Raw genomic sequence first — 18,656 nt, 5'->3', positions numbered from 1 at the left:
GTGTGACAAAACCAAATAAAATTACATTATGGAAAAATGATTCATCTCTTTAATACAGAATGAACCAGTACCAAATATGGCATGGGGCTAATGTCAGATGATCCTATCTCTTCAGCAGCTGCATGAACTTTCTCAAATATAAGCTTACAACATAACACTGAAACCAAAACATTTCAAAATTTAAGTTCACATTTATCAGAACTGCTACTTTTTCACATACCTGTGCTGGCAGCAACATTACTCTTTGGTAGCTCAGTGGTACCAGTTCGCTTTTGTTGCTAAAATTAAACAGATTAAACCAAAAAATATTAAATCATGCATATTTTCATAAACACAAGATTAGTAAACACTGCACATTGCTTCGGCAGAGGCAGATGACATACAATGACACAGAAACCTTTTAAAACTATAAATATTTGATGTTACTGAACACCAATAGCTGAATCCATGGTTTAGGTACCTCTGATTAATTCATTTTATAATATTGCACAGTCTTCAATTTACAGGCAGTAATTCATCAAACGCCAGTATGTTCCCTTTAATATATGAAATGTAACACAGGAATGTTCCAAATATTTTTCTTTGCTTAACATTATTTTTGCTTCCTTGATCCACACCCTCTGCGATATTTTCTTCTTGCTCTCTGGGTCCTTTCCATAAGATTATACTTCCTGAATTTCACTTGTCTTACTTTGGAATATTTTAATCCGTTATTTCCCTTCTCTTTTTATTCACTTAGTTTCCCTGTTAATTCCCTTTTTCTTTGATTCTTTTCCACCCATTTGCAGTCATGGTCCTGTGGTCTTATTAATACAATCATATGCCATTTGTGCTTCCCAGAGAAATCAACAGTCAAAAACCAAGCAAAACAATCCTGATTATGAAGTCAATATTTACCTATAAAGCATAGGTAAAGCATTGTTCAAAGCAACAGTGGAGCAGAGACCAAGAAAGTTAATTAATGCATTCAGTTTTAAATATGGGATTCTGCCAACAAAGAGAAATAATAGCTGAGATTATAGATGCCCTGGTTCAAATATCAACAATAGTAATATCTCCTTCTCCCTGCCAGCTAAACAGAGATCAACACAAAAAGGTGACAAGATGCTGCCAAGAGCATATAGGTCTTACTTGTTGACAGACCAGCACAGGCACTGCTTGGATCCAATGGGTTTGGTCAGTTGGGCTGTAATCCGATGACTGCATGAAATGTCAATCAAGAATGAGAAGTGTTGAAGGTTAAAATGCATATATAAATTGTTTAAAAACGTTCACATCATGTTGGAATAAAGTGCCTCCCATCAACTGGGTATTTTTACTGAGTTCAATAAATGCAGCATTCATACAACTATCTCTTCCTGTAAGTGCATCAAGAAGAACTGACATACAAATCTTTTCAAGTGCTCAGGACATCCTTATTGCCTACAGCTAGTGAATGCCTTTTTAAATGTAATTACTGTTATTCTGTAGGTAAAAACCATAGACACTTATGAAAATAGTCCCATGGATGAAGAACTTCAGTTACTTCAATAGATTGAAGAGCCCGAGGTTGTTTTAATTCAAGCAGGTTAAGGGGATTTGATAGAGGTGTTCAAAATCATGAGGGGATCTGGACTGAACAGATAGAGAGAAGCTGTTCCCAATGCTCTAAGGGTTGAGAACTGCAGGGCACATCTTTAAGCTGTCATCGACTTAAAGTGTTTGGCAAAAGAACCATTGGCGATATCAGGAAAAATCTTCGCATAGCAAGTAACTAGAAACGGGAATGGAGTACCTGACAGAGATTGTTGAAGATTTAATTACAGGTTTCAAAAGCATTTGAAGGGAAAATATTTACTGAACAACAGAGAAACGGCAGAGGAGAGGTACTAGTTAACTTGCTGTTGCAGAGAGATACATGGACATGACAGACTGATTTTTAAAAATATTCGCTCATGGGACGTGGGCATCACTGGCTAGCTAGCATTTATTGTCCATTTCTAGCTACCCATGATAAGATGGTGGGGAACTGACATCTTAAATCACTGAAGTCCACATGCTGTAGGTTGACGCACAGTGGCATTAGGGAGGGAATGGTCTCCTTCAGTGCTCAATCTTTGTTTTGCCTGTGCCTGTCACATGATATTCATGCAAAGCCTCAATGATAATAAATCTGAAATACTAAATTCCAGAATTATGGAGCATAAGTTGATATGACAGGAACACGGATGGAGTAACCTAGTTTACCAACAGCACTGAATGTTTGGTTTACAGGTATTATTTGCCTAAAACATTAGACAATAATAAAATGACATTTCTTTTGCAGAGAAGCTGGAGTTGGAATTCCAGTCAAAAAATCCTGGTTATAAAGTCATATTTGATCTGTGTTTGGATAGGTAAGGCTAGCTCACATAAGTATACTAATTACTGGATATTTCTTCAAGTCAACCATTTTTTTCCCCTTCTATTGCAATGCAATTAGCCTCTACTTTGAATTTTAATATTAGCTGCAGATCAAAATTCAAAAGGAAGAAACTGTTCGGCTCATCTCTGCAAGATAATAGAGAAAAACTCCAGATATAAATCAGCTATTACTACTTAACATGGTGAAACAATTTCTTTGACTTCGACATAGAATATAGAACAAAATAATTAAACAGACTGTGAAGTGACTATCTAGGATAACTCAATCAGAATGTTGAGATAAGTAATCTGATACTTAGCCAGCTCTCAACTAGAAACCATACACCTGCACAAAAGGTTTATTTCTTAGAAAATACACAGAGAACACACCTTAACAACCTGGTCCAATGTCAAGAAGCGGTTGGCTTCAGCACGGATTGTCCAGTGTGATATCTTGCCATTATGAGACGTTTGACGTATGAACATATCATGCAGAGACAGATTGTGCCGAATGGAGTTCTGAGAGAGGGACACACAAGTTAGCTATTATGAAAATGATGTTTGTTAACTTTGAAGTGCTCATTGCTAAATAGTGAAAAACAACAATTTGCATTTATTGCACCTATAACATAGCAAAATGTCCCAAAGTGCTTCATAGATGCGTTAATAAAAGTTGGCAGTAAGAAAGTAGCTTCTTGATTTAAAAAAAATTGTTTCAAGCACAACAAAAGGTTGATTTTTTAAAAAATCAACCAACATAATTCTTCCTCTATCAACAGTCACATGTAATTACCCAGGAATGATGTGGCCTTTGTAATTTGTGTTATAGCTTTTTGGAATCAACTGTAAGCAGTATAAGCAGATAAAACGTGACCATTTTGTTTTATTTTAGTCATGTGGTAAAGCACATATCAAGTGTTAACCTGAGTGTATCCCACATTTTTAGTTTTTACATTTCAGGCCTTACAGTACATTTAACCAATATCTTCAAAATGGAAACGTATGGATTTCAAGCCCTTATTAAAGCCAGGTTGAATAAATTTGTTAATTTAATTTCATATCCCCAGAAAATTCAGGACTCCTAAATCAGCGGTGCATAAATTGTATTGCTAGCAACACATCAGAGGAAAGCACAAAGCAGAGGTTAGGCAAATGTCCATTGGGAGCCCTTCACCTCGGTCAGTTTAGCTAAAAGAACCATTCTGCCATTCAGGATAATGACATGAGACTGGTGAATTGGCAATTTCTTGACCAGAAGTTAACCAGAAATGAAACTGGGCCAGTCATTAAAATATTGTGGATACAACAGCAGGTCAGAAGCTGTGTACTCTAAAACAAGTTACTCATCTCGGAGCTCCCTAAAGCCTGTCCAACATCTAGAAGGCATGTATTAAGAGTGTAACAGAATACTCTCCACTTGCTTGGGTGAGTGCAGCTCAAACAATGTTCAAAATGCTCAACACCATCAAGGTCAAAGTAGCCCACTTGATTGACATCCCATCCACTAACTTAAAGATACACTTCCTTTGAGGATCGGAGCAGTGTGAATCCAACCTATGTACTGCAATGACTCACCAAGGCTTCTTAGACAGAACCTTCCAAAACTGCAGCCTCCACTACTTAGATCAACACACGAGGGCAGCAGATGCATGGGGGCACCGATGCTTGCAAGCTTCCTCCAAACCATAAACCATCCTGACTTGACACTATATGACAGTTACTTCTTTGTTGCTGGGTCAAAATCCTGGAACTCTCTCCCTAACAAAACTGAGGATACCCCAACACCAAATGAATTGCACAATTTTTTGAAGGCAACTCACTGCCTCCCTCTTGAGGGTAATTAGGGATGTGCAACAAACACTGGCCGTGCAGCGATGCTCATGCACCACATTAGAATACTGAAAAAAATTGCCAGTTACAATTACATAAAATTCATTAAGGCATACCTTCCAATATGTTAACTACAAACAATAAAATCAGAGGACAATTTAATCACAGCTTTGAAGAGGAGGCACACTATATAGACTTAGCAATGTGATAAACGTTCTCCATCCTATGTATTGTTTTTTGTTAAATGTACAAGTTAAATTCAGCATGCCTTTCTGATTATTAAATTACATTTTCTGTGTAACACAACCACGTTAGCAGTTTAAATGGTGAGAAACGATTAAATATTGAAGGCATGTCTTCTAACATACAAAAGTAACATGCAAGTACTGAAAGCAATTAGGAAGGAAATAGTTCACCAGCTTTTATTGCAAGTGTGCTAGAGTACAAAAGAAATGGATTTTTGCTACAATCTCAATAACAAATACAGAGAACAATGTACAGTTTTATTTTCTGTAATCAAGGAAGCTTTGGAGGGGCTGAAACAAACGTTGTTCCATTAATTGAGTTGTTTGTCTTTGAGGAGGGACTGAGTAAAACTTCCCAGAGTTGATAAAAATGGAAGGTTATTTTATTGAAACACTTAAGATTCTGAACTAGGGACAGTCTCAAAATAGATGGTCCTGGAGAAGTGTTTGTCCAAAATCATTGCAATTCTCTACTGTAGAGGTCTGTAGATGCTCAAATTGTTGAGTTTACTCAACATTGCGATTGAAAGTTGTTTCACTTCTAATGGACAAGGGATCGGGCAGTAAAGTTAGTTATGGTAATGGTCTATCATGATTTTGTAGAATGCCGCAGCAGCCCTGAATGGCCATTTGACTTACTCCTCCACCTGTTTCATAAGTTTATACTTTTCATATTTGTTTGCATGACAACAAATCCATCTGGACGCAGATATTCTCCAACTTCTTGGGAAGTGCAAGGTTCTGCCATGGCGAGAGACAAATGTTCTTTGCTCTCAACCTCTCCATAAAGATGTTCTGCAGCCTGTGCCCTAAACAGCTCAAATCAGGAACTGAGTTGGACTCCCTCCATCCTGTGATACATTAGTGATCCAAAGTTCAGTGGCAATCTTTACAGCACTATCACAAACATAGATATTTTCATATTACCTTCCAACCTGGTTTGGCCACATGCTTGAAGTAGGGGAAATGATCCTCAATCCAGGTGTAGATTTCCTTCAGGGTCATCCTCTTGCTCTGGGTACTGTTTATTGCAAACTGAATCATGGCCATGTAGGAGTATGGAGGCCTTTCGTGAACAGACTCTAGCTGTATTAAGGAGAGAGTCCAAAGTAAACAAAAGCAAAATACTGTGGAAAATATAACAAAAGCACTTTTTTGAATGATGTTTGCTAGGTGACACAGCAGATTCACATAAGGTCTTTTACACTACTGAATTCTAACGTTAGTCAGGTCAGTTCTTGGACAGCTACAGTAGGAATGGATTCATGAAGGGTCTTTTAGTCTGCCCCAGCACCTGATGGTGTAAGCTACTTACATACAGCACAAATTTACTTTCCTCAATTTTAGTTAAACCAAGCAAAAGTGGCCCCACTCAAAACAAAGATAAACAGAACATTTGTAAAACCTGCTACACTAATCCAGCATTTCTTCTTTTAAATAAATTATTCACCACATTCTATTCATCCTTCAATTCCAAAAATATTGAATAATGCTTCAATATATTTGGTCCATTCAGTGCTTGATCAGGTACAACTGACTCAAGTTTTAACATTCTACAATTTCTTGATATTACTCCAAGATTACGCAAGAAAACAAGAACAGACTATAGTTCCTGCCTTAGCTAACTGCCTTGCCTCTTTGCCCAGCTTCCAGCTTCCAGTCTCCAGTACCCAGTACAAAGAATTCTGATTTGTTAGTTTGTATAACTGAGTTGACCAGTACAGCTGCCTCTGGCATCAGCAAGTGCATTCCTTACCATCACACATTCATTATGCCCTAATCCCATCTCTCTCCCTTCCAAACTTATCTGTTCAATGATATTTGCCTCCTGCTCCCTTTACATTCTGTGCACTCACTTTTTGAATACTCATTTATTGTTCCTCGCCCCAATGCTTCCTTTGAATATTTACATGTAAATTAAGGGTACAAAATGATAAATACTTTGAGATGATACAGCTTTTGAAATGCCTCAGGATTGAATACAGAGATGGATAAACAGCACTCACAGTGGCACTTTCTGGTGGAGGCTCTTGGTTTTCTTTCTCAGCTTCATCTTTCACGCTGCAAGCCCCCAGGCTATCCGTGCTCATTTTACCCAGCCACTGAATGTTGGTCAGACTGTCGTCCAGGAGAAGATGTTCAGGAACTTTGGTGACTAAGGGAAGGAAAACAATGGCAGAGATTTTGCATTAAAAGTAGAAATCTTGCCTAAAGTAGGTCAGCCACTGTAGATCACTTTGAAGCATCTTTCTTGTGATCAGATTCTGTGATCAGGACCTATTATGTAAACTTTAATCTAATGCATCTCAATTACATATTACACTGCAATTCACAATGTTCAGTCAATTGTTCCATTTTGACCAGGAGACTGACAGCAGTTCACCACAAAAAAATAGCTTCCCCCTTGCTGATTCTGCAATTGAATCAGTTTTGGGGAAATTTGTGTTTGACACCAGTGGAAGTTATTGCAAAACTCAAACTACTTAATAGTATCAAAATATCCCAACAATGTAGTTATTTTCTGGTAATGTGTGACAATTAGGGACTACTGTATGACTTAGTCACCTTCCAAACTTGTTGACCATGGAGTCATCCACATCCAATGGTTGCAGAGTTTTACACCTCACTGAATGTTATAAAGGGCGCTGTTGTAAAAGGCAACTGTACTGAATGGGTTAATGATTGACACTGCAATAAACTCCAACCAATTTGATAATGTTACATGGACCTGGATGAGGAGAAAGTAGATCAGTTCAGGATTTTGTAGAATGAAGAGCTATTTCTTAGGCCAACTTGTAAATCTTTGTAACAACGTCTAATAAACTAATGTAACTTATGCCTGATTGCTATAATGCAACAGACTACATCTTGATTAAGCTAAGAGCCTCTTCTGTTAAGATACATTACAAGGTGTCCTAGTTTAACCTTGGCCCATTTACTGTTAGTTTGTTTTAATGCCAGTAAGTTATTGGGATCTGTAATCCCATTGAGTACATCAAGATGTAGTTAAATATTGTTTATCTGACAAAATTTGTGCCATTTCTCTCACTCTGACTTGAGACCTCTCTAAAGGCCACACTTCTATTTCAGGTCTGCATCAGGTCACCTTTATTCATCAAACTCCCAGATTGCCTGCTTGAACTATCAATTATTCCTGGTAAAGTTGTTCCGCTGCAAATAGCATCTATTTCAGAGACTACCTGACTTCCAGTATTGCTATAGTAAATCAAGTAATTCCTTGGATCCAGTCAAGGAAAGAGAATGTTGGTAACAAACTACCTCAACCACAAGCTGGTAGCGTTTAGCATTGCAGCACACATCAGTTCATGGTAGTTACAGTGGTAATTATTACTTATAACACAAGGCAATGACGTTGAGAAACAGCCTGCAGAGAAATCCGTGGAAAGAGCAAGAAGGGAGAAACTGCACTCAATAGCATTTTTCTTCAAGCCTGGCAATAGAAGCTCATCATATCTGCCAATTACTGACTCATTAGGGAAACAAAGCTCTATCGGACCAGTCACATTTCGAAGTTCAGCTAGAAAGCAAATGAGTAAAGTTAAGGTTCCCTGTTGGGCCAGAGCAAAAACAAAATGGGGCGAGAAGGCTTGAACGTAAAAAATGATTATCTCCAGCTCACATTGAGCACTGTCATCTTTGCAAGTAGACAGCACAAGGCATAACTACAGTAAGGAAATTAAGGACCACAGAGATAACTTAAACAGAGGTTGCAGTGCCAATAATGTCACAAAGCCAGAATTAACATAATAAAAGAACAATTTAGAAGCATAAAGTGACTGAGTTTAACAGAAAAAGGTATTAATAAGACTAATGAGGCCACAGGAGTGGGAATGGGAGGTCCAAAATTTAAACCATGGTTCAGGCGTGAAGAATTTATTAAGGCCTCAGGCACCAAGCTTTAGTTGGGCAAGTTGTGCAAAAGGATGGGCATTGTTTTTTAGGTAATGAAAGGTTGGAAATTGCTCACAATATCTGTGAAAAATCAGGAAACCTCCATTTTAGCCTGAGAAGGCAGGCAAACCACCAGTTAATACAGAGTTTATGATGCAAATTTTAATAGGAAAATAGAACAAAATTACTATGTTGAAGTATTAATAACCTACTTGGGAAAGACATTAAAACAGCATTGATACCGTAATATTCAAAGCCTTTAAAATTTGGAAATAAGATAGCAATGCAATACTTCTTAAAGCTTTTTAACTCTGCAATAAGAATAAGTAACATGAGGAGTGATACTGTGTGGCAAATTTAAATTCAGTGATGAGCCAAATAGAATACAGGATTGGACATCTTGGAGAAAACTGATATTAACATATGGATTTGCTTACAAGATAGCCATTAAATCACAAGCTGAACAAGTAAACACCATACTGTATTCAATGGGACCTGCAGTTGATGACATTATAACCCTTCAAGACATAAAAGGTACAGATACTTCAAAGGTGATCTAAGTTTTTAATAATGGAGAACAAATAAAACACTTGAAAAAGCAACAGAACAGCATCTGGGGGAAATCTGTAGATAGTATCATTAACAATCTCTGCAGATTAGTGGAAAACTAACTATGGAGTTCAAAACCAGAATTCACGAGAGATTTTTTTTGCTGAAATTTATTGATGGGTCTTTGTCAGATTTATTACAGTTCAAAGAAATAAGACTTTGGAGAAAGCTGACCAGATTGTGCTAAAAGCAGTAAAATGGACGAATCACAAATAAATCCTGAGAGGAGAAAAACAGCCTAATCAGAGGAAAAATATTGAATATATTCAGTTTATAAGGCAGATACAAAGATTAGGCTAGACAGTTCAAATAAAATTTGACATTGGAGAAAGGCATTCAGATGGTGGGTGAAGCAGAAATCTGGAAGCAAAACAGGTCAATACCAAGGAGAGTTCACTCACCTCTTAAGATATAAAAACCCTAAAGACACAGGTGAGAAGCCACAATGAAGAGTATGTCTGACAGCAGATATTGAGACTCAACATCAGTACTGTAGAACAAGAGAGGCTCACTGGCACACGCAGTGTCCAAATATTTTTAAAAAGAAGATCTGTAAAACTACAGGTAACTTCTAAAAGATCATTAGATGTGGGACATGGCTACAGAGCAGACAGTCAAACTGCTACTGATTGAGTAGAACTAACTCCATTAGAAAAGGTACCTGATACATTCAGGGGAAATTGGAGAGCCAACCAACATGTTTGAAAGAACCTGTTTATGTCAATGGATGTCTAACTAATTTAAGCTTGATACAGAGTGAATGCTATAGTCTTATTACATTGTTTACTATGGGCAAAGAAACAGAAGTGACAGTTTACAAAGATGACTTGGTTAAGGTAGAACATCTCTTAATATTAAAGGTATGCTATAAGCAACTCTGTAACATACTGGAGTTTGCAATCATAAAGAATGTATATATAATTGACATTAAAGGATTCTCACTCTTGAGCATAAAGGATGTTTTAATGTCAACATTCTTGAAATAGCAAAAAGAATTCAACTGGTCAATAAAATGCGAACATGTAAAAGGAAATCAACCAATGCGAAGTCAGTCAGTCCAAAGACAAGCCAATCAGCAAACAACTGAACCAAAAACATTTCACTGTTGAACGACAGCAAGGAAACAATAATTAGATATTTAATTGGGCTTCCAGGATGCATTGTGGAACATTAAAAGAAGAATACATTGCGATTCTCTGTGTTAGCAGAACAGAATTGCTCCCATTTTATCATCACTGAAGCATGACAGGAATTAGGAAAGCTTATGAGAAACCGTAGAACAACTAGAAAATAATAAGCGTTACAAATTACTTGAACTTGTTGATCAATCTTTGACTGAAATTGCTCAGGCACCAACACATCCTGGTGAACAAACTGTAATAGCAGATTCAACCTTGATGTCAGATGAGGAACCAATACAAGCTCAAAAGGGATATTTCAATTATTTGTCTCCTAAGGAAGAATTATGAGTATTAGTGACAGAGTTACGTCATCAGCTATCCTCAAGTAGCATGATGTGAACATGTTGGGTTCACTAGTAAGAAAACTATGGAGGTTATGAAGACATTATAACCTAAGTTACAAGTTAAAGTGTTTACAGACTTCAACACAGATTGCCAAAACAGACTGAAGTTGGTTGCATACAACTCTGAAGTGAGGTGACCAATTATGGGGTCCAGATATCCAAGATATGGCTAAAAGGAAAACCTGTTTCGATAATGCAGCCACCTGCAATGAAGGGAATTCATGAGATTAAAGGTCCCCCCCCCCCAGCTCATATTATGGACAACTAATTGATCAGCAAAGTAGTGTTCCTCTGTGAAAGAAAAATCAGGAGATTAAGCATCCTGCAGATGTCTGACTACAAGGCTTATCAAGCAAGCTGTCCTCCCTGATGAACATTTAAGAGATAAAAGGTCCTCCAGTGAAGAGACAGCTTAAAGAAGGTTAAGAACAGCATCAAGGTCAACACCTCTCAAACCAAACACCTAACAATTTTCCAAGTCCAAAGTGAACTCCTTCTGAAGATTATGAAACCTCCAGTCAGCTTGAATTTGAGAAGTTGGAGATTCAACATATTGTCTGGCTAACACCAATTGTTACAGTTAACCTGAGAATGCAACTTAAAAAAAAAGTTTTGTGATTTACATATGAATGAAGTGAAACTATCATGGTATTCGAACAGATGAAAGACTCAACAGACAATCAAAATTATTTTTTGATGTATAATTTCAGTTACATAGCACTGTAAACTTTTGCTATAAATTCTGTACCTTACAATTGTTTACTCCACAACCACCTGATGAAGGAGTGGCACTCCGAAAGCTAGTGCTTCCAATTAAACCTGTTGGACTATAACCTGGTGTTGTGTGATTTTTAACTTTGTACACCCCAGTCCAACATCGGCATCTCTAAATTGAGATTATGTGAGTGCATGTCTGTCTTCTGGGCAGGAGGAGAAATGGTGGTAAATGTAACTACATGCATGAATGCACAAGTGTCAATGATGGGAACAGAGCTTGGGGGAGACGTTATGGTTCTAAAAAAGGTTAAAGTTGGAGACTGCATTAAGCTTCATGGAATCTGGCAAATGTCATACCAGCTTGTTACAGAGTGAGGAAAGACAGAACAGTGGTTAGAAGTTTGTAGAGTAAAGATCTTAGGTCTCCTCATAATCTTTGAACAGTGTCAAACTTACTACTGTAACTTGTACCTGATTGCTTATATGCAAAATAATGCATTTTATTCAGACGAGGACCTCTTTTCATGAAGACTCTGGCGCTTTTCCTCTAATATAAACTAATGTAAAGTAGTTCAGTGAAGATACAAGTTAACACTGTTGAACATTGTGCATTGACTCATCAATGCAACTCACCAGAATTTAAAATGCAGGAAGGGAATTGTGGTTGTTGGAGCCCAAAGGGCATTGCTCAGGATTGTGTCATAGGCCTGTGTCCTACATCTATTGTAAGTACAGAAGTAGGTTTGCTTGCTGAAACTCACAGTTTAAGTTTCTATTTGCATCTCCTCAGGCACTGAAGCAGCGCATTCTTGAATGCAGTAAGGTCATGACCGGAGTAGAGAGTGTCTTGTTGGAAAAGTACAGCAGATCAGGCAGCATCCGTGGAGCAGGAGAATCGATGTTTCCGGCAAAAACCCTTCATCAGGAAAGACGTTTGTGAGCCACAGGGCTGAGAGGTAAATGTGGAGCGGAGGTGAGGGGGTAGCTGAGAATGCAATAGGTAGATGAAGGGGAAGGGGAAGGTGATAGGTCGGGGAGGAGGGTGGACTGGATAGATGGGAAAGGTGATGGATAGGTCAATAAGGCAGTGGCGAGTTGGAGCCTTGGGACTGGGATAATGTGGACGGAGGGGAAATGAGGAAACTGGTGAAATCCACATTGGTCCCGTGTGGTTGCAGGGTCCCAAGGTGGAATATGAGGCGTTCTTCCTCCAGTTATCGGGTGGTAAGGATTTGGTAATGGAGGAAGCCCAGAACCTGTATGGCCTCAATGGAGTGGGAGGTGAGGTTTAAGTGTTCAGTCACGGGGTGGTAGGGTTGGTTGGTGCGGGTGTCCCATGGTCTCCGAAATGATCCGCAAGTAGGCGTCCTGGCTCCCCAATGTAGAGGAGACCACATCGGGTGCAATGGATACAGTAGATGACATTGATGGAGGTACAGGTAAATTTCTGTTGGGTGTAGAAAGACCCTTTGGGGCCTTGGACAGAGGTGAGGGGAGTGGTGTGGGCGCTGGCTTTGCAATTCCTATGGTAGCAGGGAAGGTGCTGGGAGTGGGGTGTGGGCTGGTGGGGGGGGGGGGGGGCAGTGAAGGAGTTGCAAAGCGAATGGTCTTTCTGGAATGCTGATGAGGTTGGGGAGGGAAAAAATATATCTGGTGGTGGGGTCTGTTTGTAGGTTTCGAACGTGGCGGAGAATGATGCAATGTATACGGACATTGGTGGGGTGGAAGGTGAGGACCGCAAGGTCCTGTCCTTGTTGCGTTGGGAGGGGTGGAGTTCAAGGGCGGTGGTGCGGGAAGTGGAGGACATGCTCCGGAGGTCATCATTGACCATGTGGGAAGGGAAACTGCGATCTTGGAAAAAGGAGGCCATTTGGGATTTTCTAAGGTGGAATTGGTCATCCTGGGAATAGATACAGCAGAGGTGGAGGAATTGGGAATAAGGGATGGCGTTTTTACAGGAGGTAGGGTGGGAGGAGGTGTACTCTAGGTAGCTGTGAGAGTCGGTGGGCTTGAAATAGATGTGTGTGGTTAGTCAGTCGCTGGAGATGGAAATGGAGAGGTCCAGGAAGGGGAGGGAGGTGTCCAAGATGGTACAGGTGTATTTGAGGTCAGGGTGAAAGGTGTTAGCGAGGTTGATGAACTGTTCAACCTCCTTGTGGGAGCATGAGGTAGTGCCGATAGTCATCGATGTAGCGGAGGAACAGGTGGGGGGTGGTGCCAATATAACTTTGGAAGTGGACTATTCCACATACCCGACAAAGAGGCAGGCATAGCTGGGTCCCAAGCAAATGCCCATGGCTACCCCTTTGGTTTGGAGGGAGGATCGGAAGGAGAAGTTGTTAAGGGTGAGGACGAGTTTAGCCAGGTGGATGAGGGTGTCAGTGGAAGAGTATTGGTTGGGATGGCGAGCGAGGAACAAATGGAAGGCTTGGAGGCCTTCGTCATGGTGGATGGATGTGTATAAGGACTGGATGTCCATGGTGAAAATAAAGCGCTGCTGGCCGGGGAAATGGAAACCGTGGAGGAGGTGAAGGGCGTGGGTGGTGTCCTGGATAAAGGTGGGGTGTTCCTAGACTAAGTGGGACATGGCCTGAACAATATTCAGGCTTGGGCAAATAAGGAGAAAGTACTATTTGTGCCACCAGGTGGTGAGTGATGACAATGTCAAACAGGAAATTCTAGCCATCTTCCTTTACACTTTACAGCATTAACATAATTGAATCCCCACCATCAACATCCTGCACTATGTTTGGTATATCAGTCCATCTGGAATTTTTAGAGAGATTTTGAAACTTCAACAATCTATTTATAAATTTTAAACCCACCAGTTTGGATATGTTATGACACACCTCTGTGCGGTATCATATCCTAAAGTGGAACTTAAACCCAGATTTTCTGGTCCAGAAATAGGGACATTACCACTGCACTACAAAACCCTCTATGCTGATATCAATGGTACTGCATTAAAACCCTTCTGCTTTTGACACCTCTATCTAACCTTCTCTTTATGAAATTGATAAATCTGTTTTCTGGGCACTTGAATGGAAATACTGACAGTCAGTGGGGCTGTTGCCTTGTGGGATGTTACTTGGAGATGAGGGAAAGATACAGACCATCTCTTTCATAACATGTTAAATATTGTGGAACTTACTGTATTCTTAAGAAAGGCTTGTTTTACTTTAGAGAAAATGATATCACACATAGCTGCTCCCAACAAGGAAACTGATGAATTAAGGCATATGCCTTAAATTCAATAAACACTCAAAACCATAACATCAAAGTGTCTAAAGTAGTTGTAATTTCAGCTTTTGTTTGCTTGAAGAGTGGGGCTTTTTTTGAGCCCAGCCATGAGTTTTTCCACCACAATAGGTCTATCGAATACCTCCATAGATAATTCTGCCATGCACTTAGAATAATCAGTTTGAAAATTTGGCACGTTCAAAAATAAGAAAGAGGTTATATAATGTAAGTTGGAATTATAGACTGGAGCTTACTTGTGGGGATCATTTAAGAACATTCTCAATGGAAATTCTTAGCATAGGGATGTATGACTCTAAGATCCAGATGCCTTTTAAATTTTGTAATTGTACCATCCTCCACCGCTTCCTCTGGCAGCTCATTCCATATATACACCACCTTCTGTGTGTAAACGTTGCCTCTTAGATCCCTTTTAAATTGTTCCCCACTCACCTTAGACCTATGCCCTCTGGTTCTGGATTCCCACACCTACTTTTCTACTTACCTATTCATGCCCCTCTATAACGTCACCCCTCAACTCCAGGGAAAACAGTCCCAGCCTATTCAACTTCTCCCTATACCTCAAATCCTTCAAACTTGGCAACATCCTTGTAAATCTTTTCTGTAAATCTTTCAAGTTTCACAACATCCTTCTGATAGGAGGGAGACCAGAATTGTTTACGATATTCCAAAAATGGCCTCACCATTGTCCCATACATCGCAACATGACCTGCCAACTCCTATACTCGATGCTCTGACCAATAAAGGAAAGCATACCAAACGCCTTCACTATCCCATCTACTTGCAACTTTCAAGGAACTATGAGAAATTTTCTGTAAATTACTCAAAGAACAAAGGAAATTAGAGCACAGGAACAGGCCGTTTGGCCCTCCAAGCCTGCGCTGATCCAGATCCCCTTTCTAAACCTGCCACCTATTTTCTAAGGATCTGTATCCCTTTGCTCCTTGCTCATTCATGTGTCTGTCTAGATACATCTTAAGTGATGCTATCATTCCTGCCCTTACCACCTCTACTGGCAACGTGTTCCAGGCAACCACCACCCTCTGCGTGATGAACCTTCCACGCATATCTCCCCTAAACCTTTCCCCTCTCACTTTGAACTCGTGACCCCTATTGTTCTCCACTCTGGGAAAATGTTTCTTGCTATCCAACCTTCTACATCTCTCATGGTTTTGTAAACCTCAATCAGATCACCCCTAAACCTCCGTCTTTCCAATGAAGACAATCCTAATCTACTCAACCTCTCTTCATAGCTAGCACCCTCCATACCAGGCAATATCCTGGTGAACTTCCTCTGCTCCCTCTTCAAAGCATCTACATCGTTTTGGTAATGTGGCTACCAGAACTGTACACAGTATTCTAAATGTGGCCGAACCAAAGTCTTATACAACTGTAACATGACCTGCCAACTCTTGTACTCAAGACCCCGTCCGAAGAAGGAAAGCATGCCATACGCCTTCTTGACCACTCTACTAACCTGCATTGCCACTTTTGGGGAACAATGACCTGCACACCCAGATCTCTTTGTACATCAATTTTCCCTAGGACTTTTCCATTTACTGTATAGTTCGCTGTTGAATTGGATCTTCCAAAATGCATCACCTCACACTTGTCCAGATTGAACTCCATCTGCCATATCTCTGCCCAACTTTCCAATCGATCTATATTCTGCTGTATTTGCTGACAATCCCCTTCGCTATGTGCTACTCCACCAATCTTAAGTGTCATCAGCAAACTTACTAATGAGGCAACCCACACCTTCCTCCAAATCACTTATGTATATGTTATCATTTATGTTATACTCAATTAACTAGATTGTAAATTCAAATTATGTTGGTCTTCTTCTCAGCAGCTGTCCTTAAACTGTCATAAATGCTCAATAATTATTTGAGAAATCAATAAATGAGATGTAATTTACAATATATAATCTAATTTGCTGGAAACCGTATGCATATGTCTACCTAGTAATTCCTATGTACAGTAGAAATGAAAAGAAAAATTATGCCTCAAGTCTAAAAATAAAACCTTCTTAAAGAAAGCCACACATAAAATGCTTCCGGTAAGATATTTCATCTGAGGAAGATTTAGTATTTTGATCAGAGTTCCAACTTCTTTACAGAATAAAATTTCTATCTAGTCTTCTTGTGTAGTCTTATGATCTCAAAGGGCTCTGTTTCTTACCTGTACCAGCCTCTTGGTCATACAGAGATGAAGGCACTGGTGTTTGAGGTTCTTGAACCGAGAAATCATCCTCCTTTTTGATGCTAATATTACTTATAAAGTCTGGTATGGCCAACTTGCCACTAGAGTTAGCAACTGTTAAACTTGGCTCCTCCTGTAATTCCATGGATTTTTTTCCCTTTCCCAGAAGAGGTGCACATGGATCATCACTTTCCAAAGACTGGCTCTGGCGAGAGGAGGAAGTTGCATTACCGCTCAAAAGAATAAATTTCTTGGGTCCATTGGAGCCACTCTCCTTTCCCTTTGCCGTGAGTGCTGCTATGATGCTTTGAAGATCTGCATCTTTTGGAATTAACACAACCTGAGTGTTGGGCAGTGAAGGATGGTTTACAATCCGAATCCTCTCAGGGAATTTTTGTGTCTCAATGGCTGTGTGTTTCTGAGAGTGTCTTAAGTCATCCTTTGTTGAACAAGTGCTATCTGTGTCAAAACTTGTGGGCTCAGGTTTGTATTTACTCCCATCATTCTTGTCTTCAGGAGGATTCTCCTTTATATCTACTGGATTATTGAATGTCAGGGGACGCTTCCTCCTTTTCAGAATCAAAGGCCTTCTTGGACTGGCCTTCATTATTGTAACAGGAGCTTCTTCAGTAATACACCACATAGTGCCTGCAACAGTAGAATTCAATCAGAAACTCTCCACATTGCCAGAAAGAAATAAAAGTAACAATCAATTAACAGACTCAAATGCCAACTGTTAAAATCACTAGGTATGGGTTAGATTTATTTTGAATAACAATGAGATGCCACTCTTAAGGCATCACAGTGATTCAGTGGTCATCACTGTTACTTCACAGCACCAGGGACCCGGGTTCAATTCTATCCTTGGCCGACTGTCTATGTAGAGTCTGCTCATTCTCCCCATTTCTACGTGGGTTTCTTCCGGGTGCCCCGGTTTCACTCCCCACAGTCCAAAGATGTGCAGGTTAGGTAGACTGACTATGTTAAATTGCTCACAGTGTCAGGAATGTGCGAGCTAGGTGCATTAGCCATAGTAATTGCAGAATTACAGAGGTAGGGAGGTAGATCTGGGTGGGTACTCTTCAGAGGCTTGATTGGCCGAATGGTCTGCTTACACACTTTAAGGATTCTAAGAAATTGAGTATTTTGATAAGGCAATTTATTTTTTCTCTGTAACTAATAGGTGTGTACAGTGAGAAAACAGATTAATGCAGCAGTTTGGTTCTGGTCAGAATTCAGGTGAACACTATCAATGTTATCAAATTATACCAGAGAAACTGAAAAACAGGAACCTATGACATCTAAACTGTTTGTATCATCTCAGCATTTTTTTCAGTCCTAATTAAAATCTTCACTTATATTTAGACGCTAAAAGTATTAAATAACAATAATCATAATTTTAATCTGTGTGGACAATCACTGATGATGAGATTCCAAGTACTCTCAACTTCTTGCATGAGGATTTCAGTTTTCAACTGAGCATCCTAGATTAACATGAATTCCAGAAGATTCATCCTTATAGTGAAATGTCTTATGCAATACCTAACCACCTTCTGATTGTTCCAACACATATCTACTCAGTTTTCCAATAGCAATTGTCCCAAATGACGAGATCTTTTGAAAAGTCATATTGTGTCACAAACATGGCCTCTAAGTAGTTATATACGTAGTGCATTCCCAATAATCCTTGTGCATCTATCCTGTTACTAATGTGAAGCTAAGAGAACTGTAGTTATCGTCTTTCTTTTCTAAATATTGCAACGATGTCAACTTGAAACCCAGAATTCTCACAAACTAGGAAAGATTTGAGCCATCCGCTGACCCATTGTTCTATCAATTAAGTAGATAAATAAAAATGAGCTAAAATGAAAGAGTAAAAAGAAAATAACAATTTCATTTTTTAGGCTACAATTAAGAATACTGTGTACAATGTTTGGGTGCTCGTTACAGATCAAAAATATTACATTTGAATATTT

General features: G+C 39.4%; 1 protein-coding gene across 4 annotated transcripts in view; it reads right to left on the bottom strand.

The window, feature by feature from the left end:
* The window catches only part of foxm1 (forkhead box M1), a 37,023-nt gene that overhangs the window by 8,481 nt on the left and 9,886 nt on the right, over positions 1-18,656 (bottom strand). For all 4 annotated transcript variants that reach the window (XM_072552187.1, XM_072552185.1, XM_072552186.1 and 1 more), the window contains exons 2-7: positions 16,660-17,328; positions 6,464-6,612; positions 5,385-5,543; positions 2,773-2,901; positions 1,132-1,200; positions 221-278 (exon numbers count right to left, since the gene is read on the bottom strand). In XM_072552187.1, coding sequence (XP_072408288.1) covers positions 221-278; positions 1,132-1,200; positions 2,773-2,901; positions 5,385-5,543; positions 6,464-6,612; positions 16,660-17,323 — 1,228 coding nt within the window. In that variant the 5' untranslated portion in view covers positions 17,324-17,328. The remainder of the gene's footprint in view (positions 1-220; positions 279-1,131; positions 1,201-2,772; positions 2,902-5,384; positions 5,544-6,463; positions 6,613-16,659; positions 17,329-18,656) is intronic.

Source organism: Chiloscyllium punctatum, chromosome 32, assembly GCF_047496795.1.
Source record: "Chiloscyllium punctatum isolate Juve2018m chromosome 32, sChiPun1.3, whole genome shotgun sequence".
NCBI lineage: Eukaryota > Metazoa > Chordata > Chondrichthyes > Orectolobiformes > Hemiscylliidae > Chiloscyllium > Chiloscyllium punctatum.
Note: the sequence above shows the minus strand (reverse complement) of the source record. Positions and strands in the feature narration are given on the sequence as shown.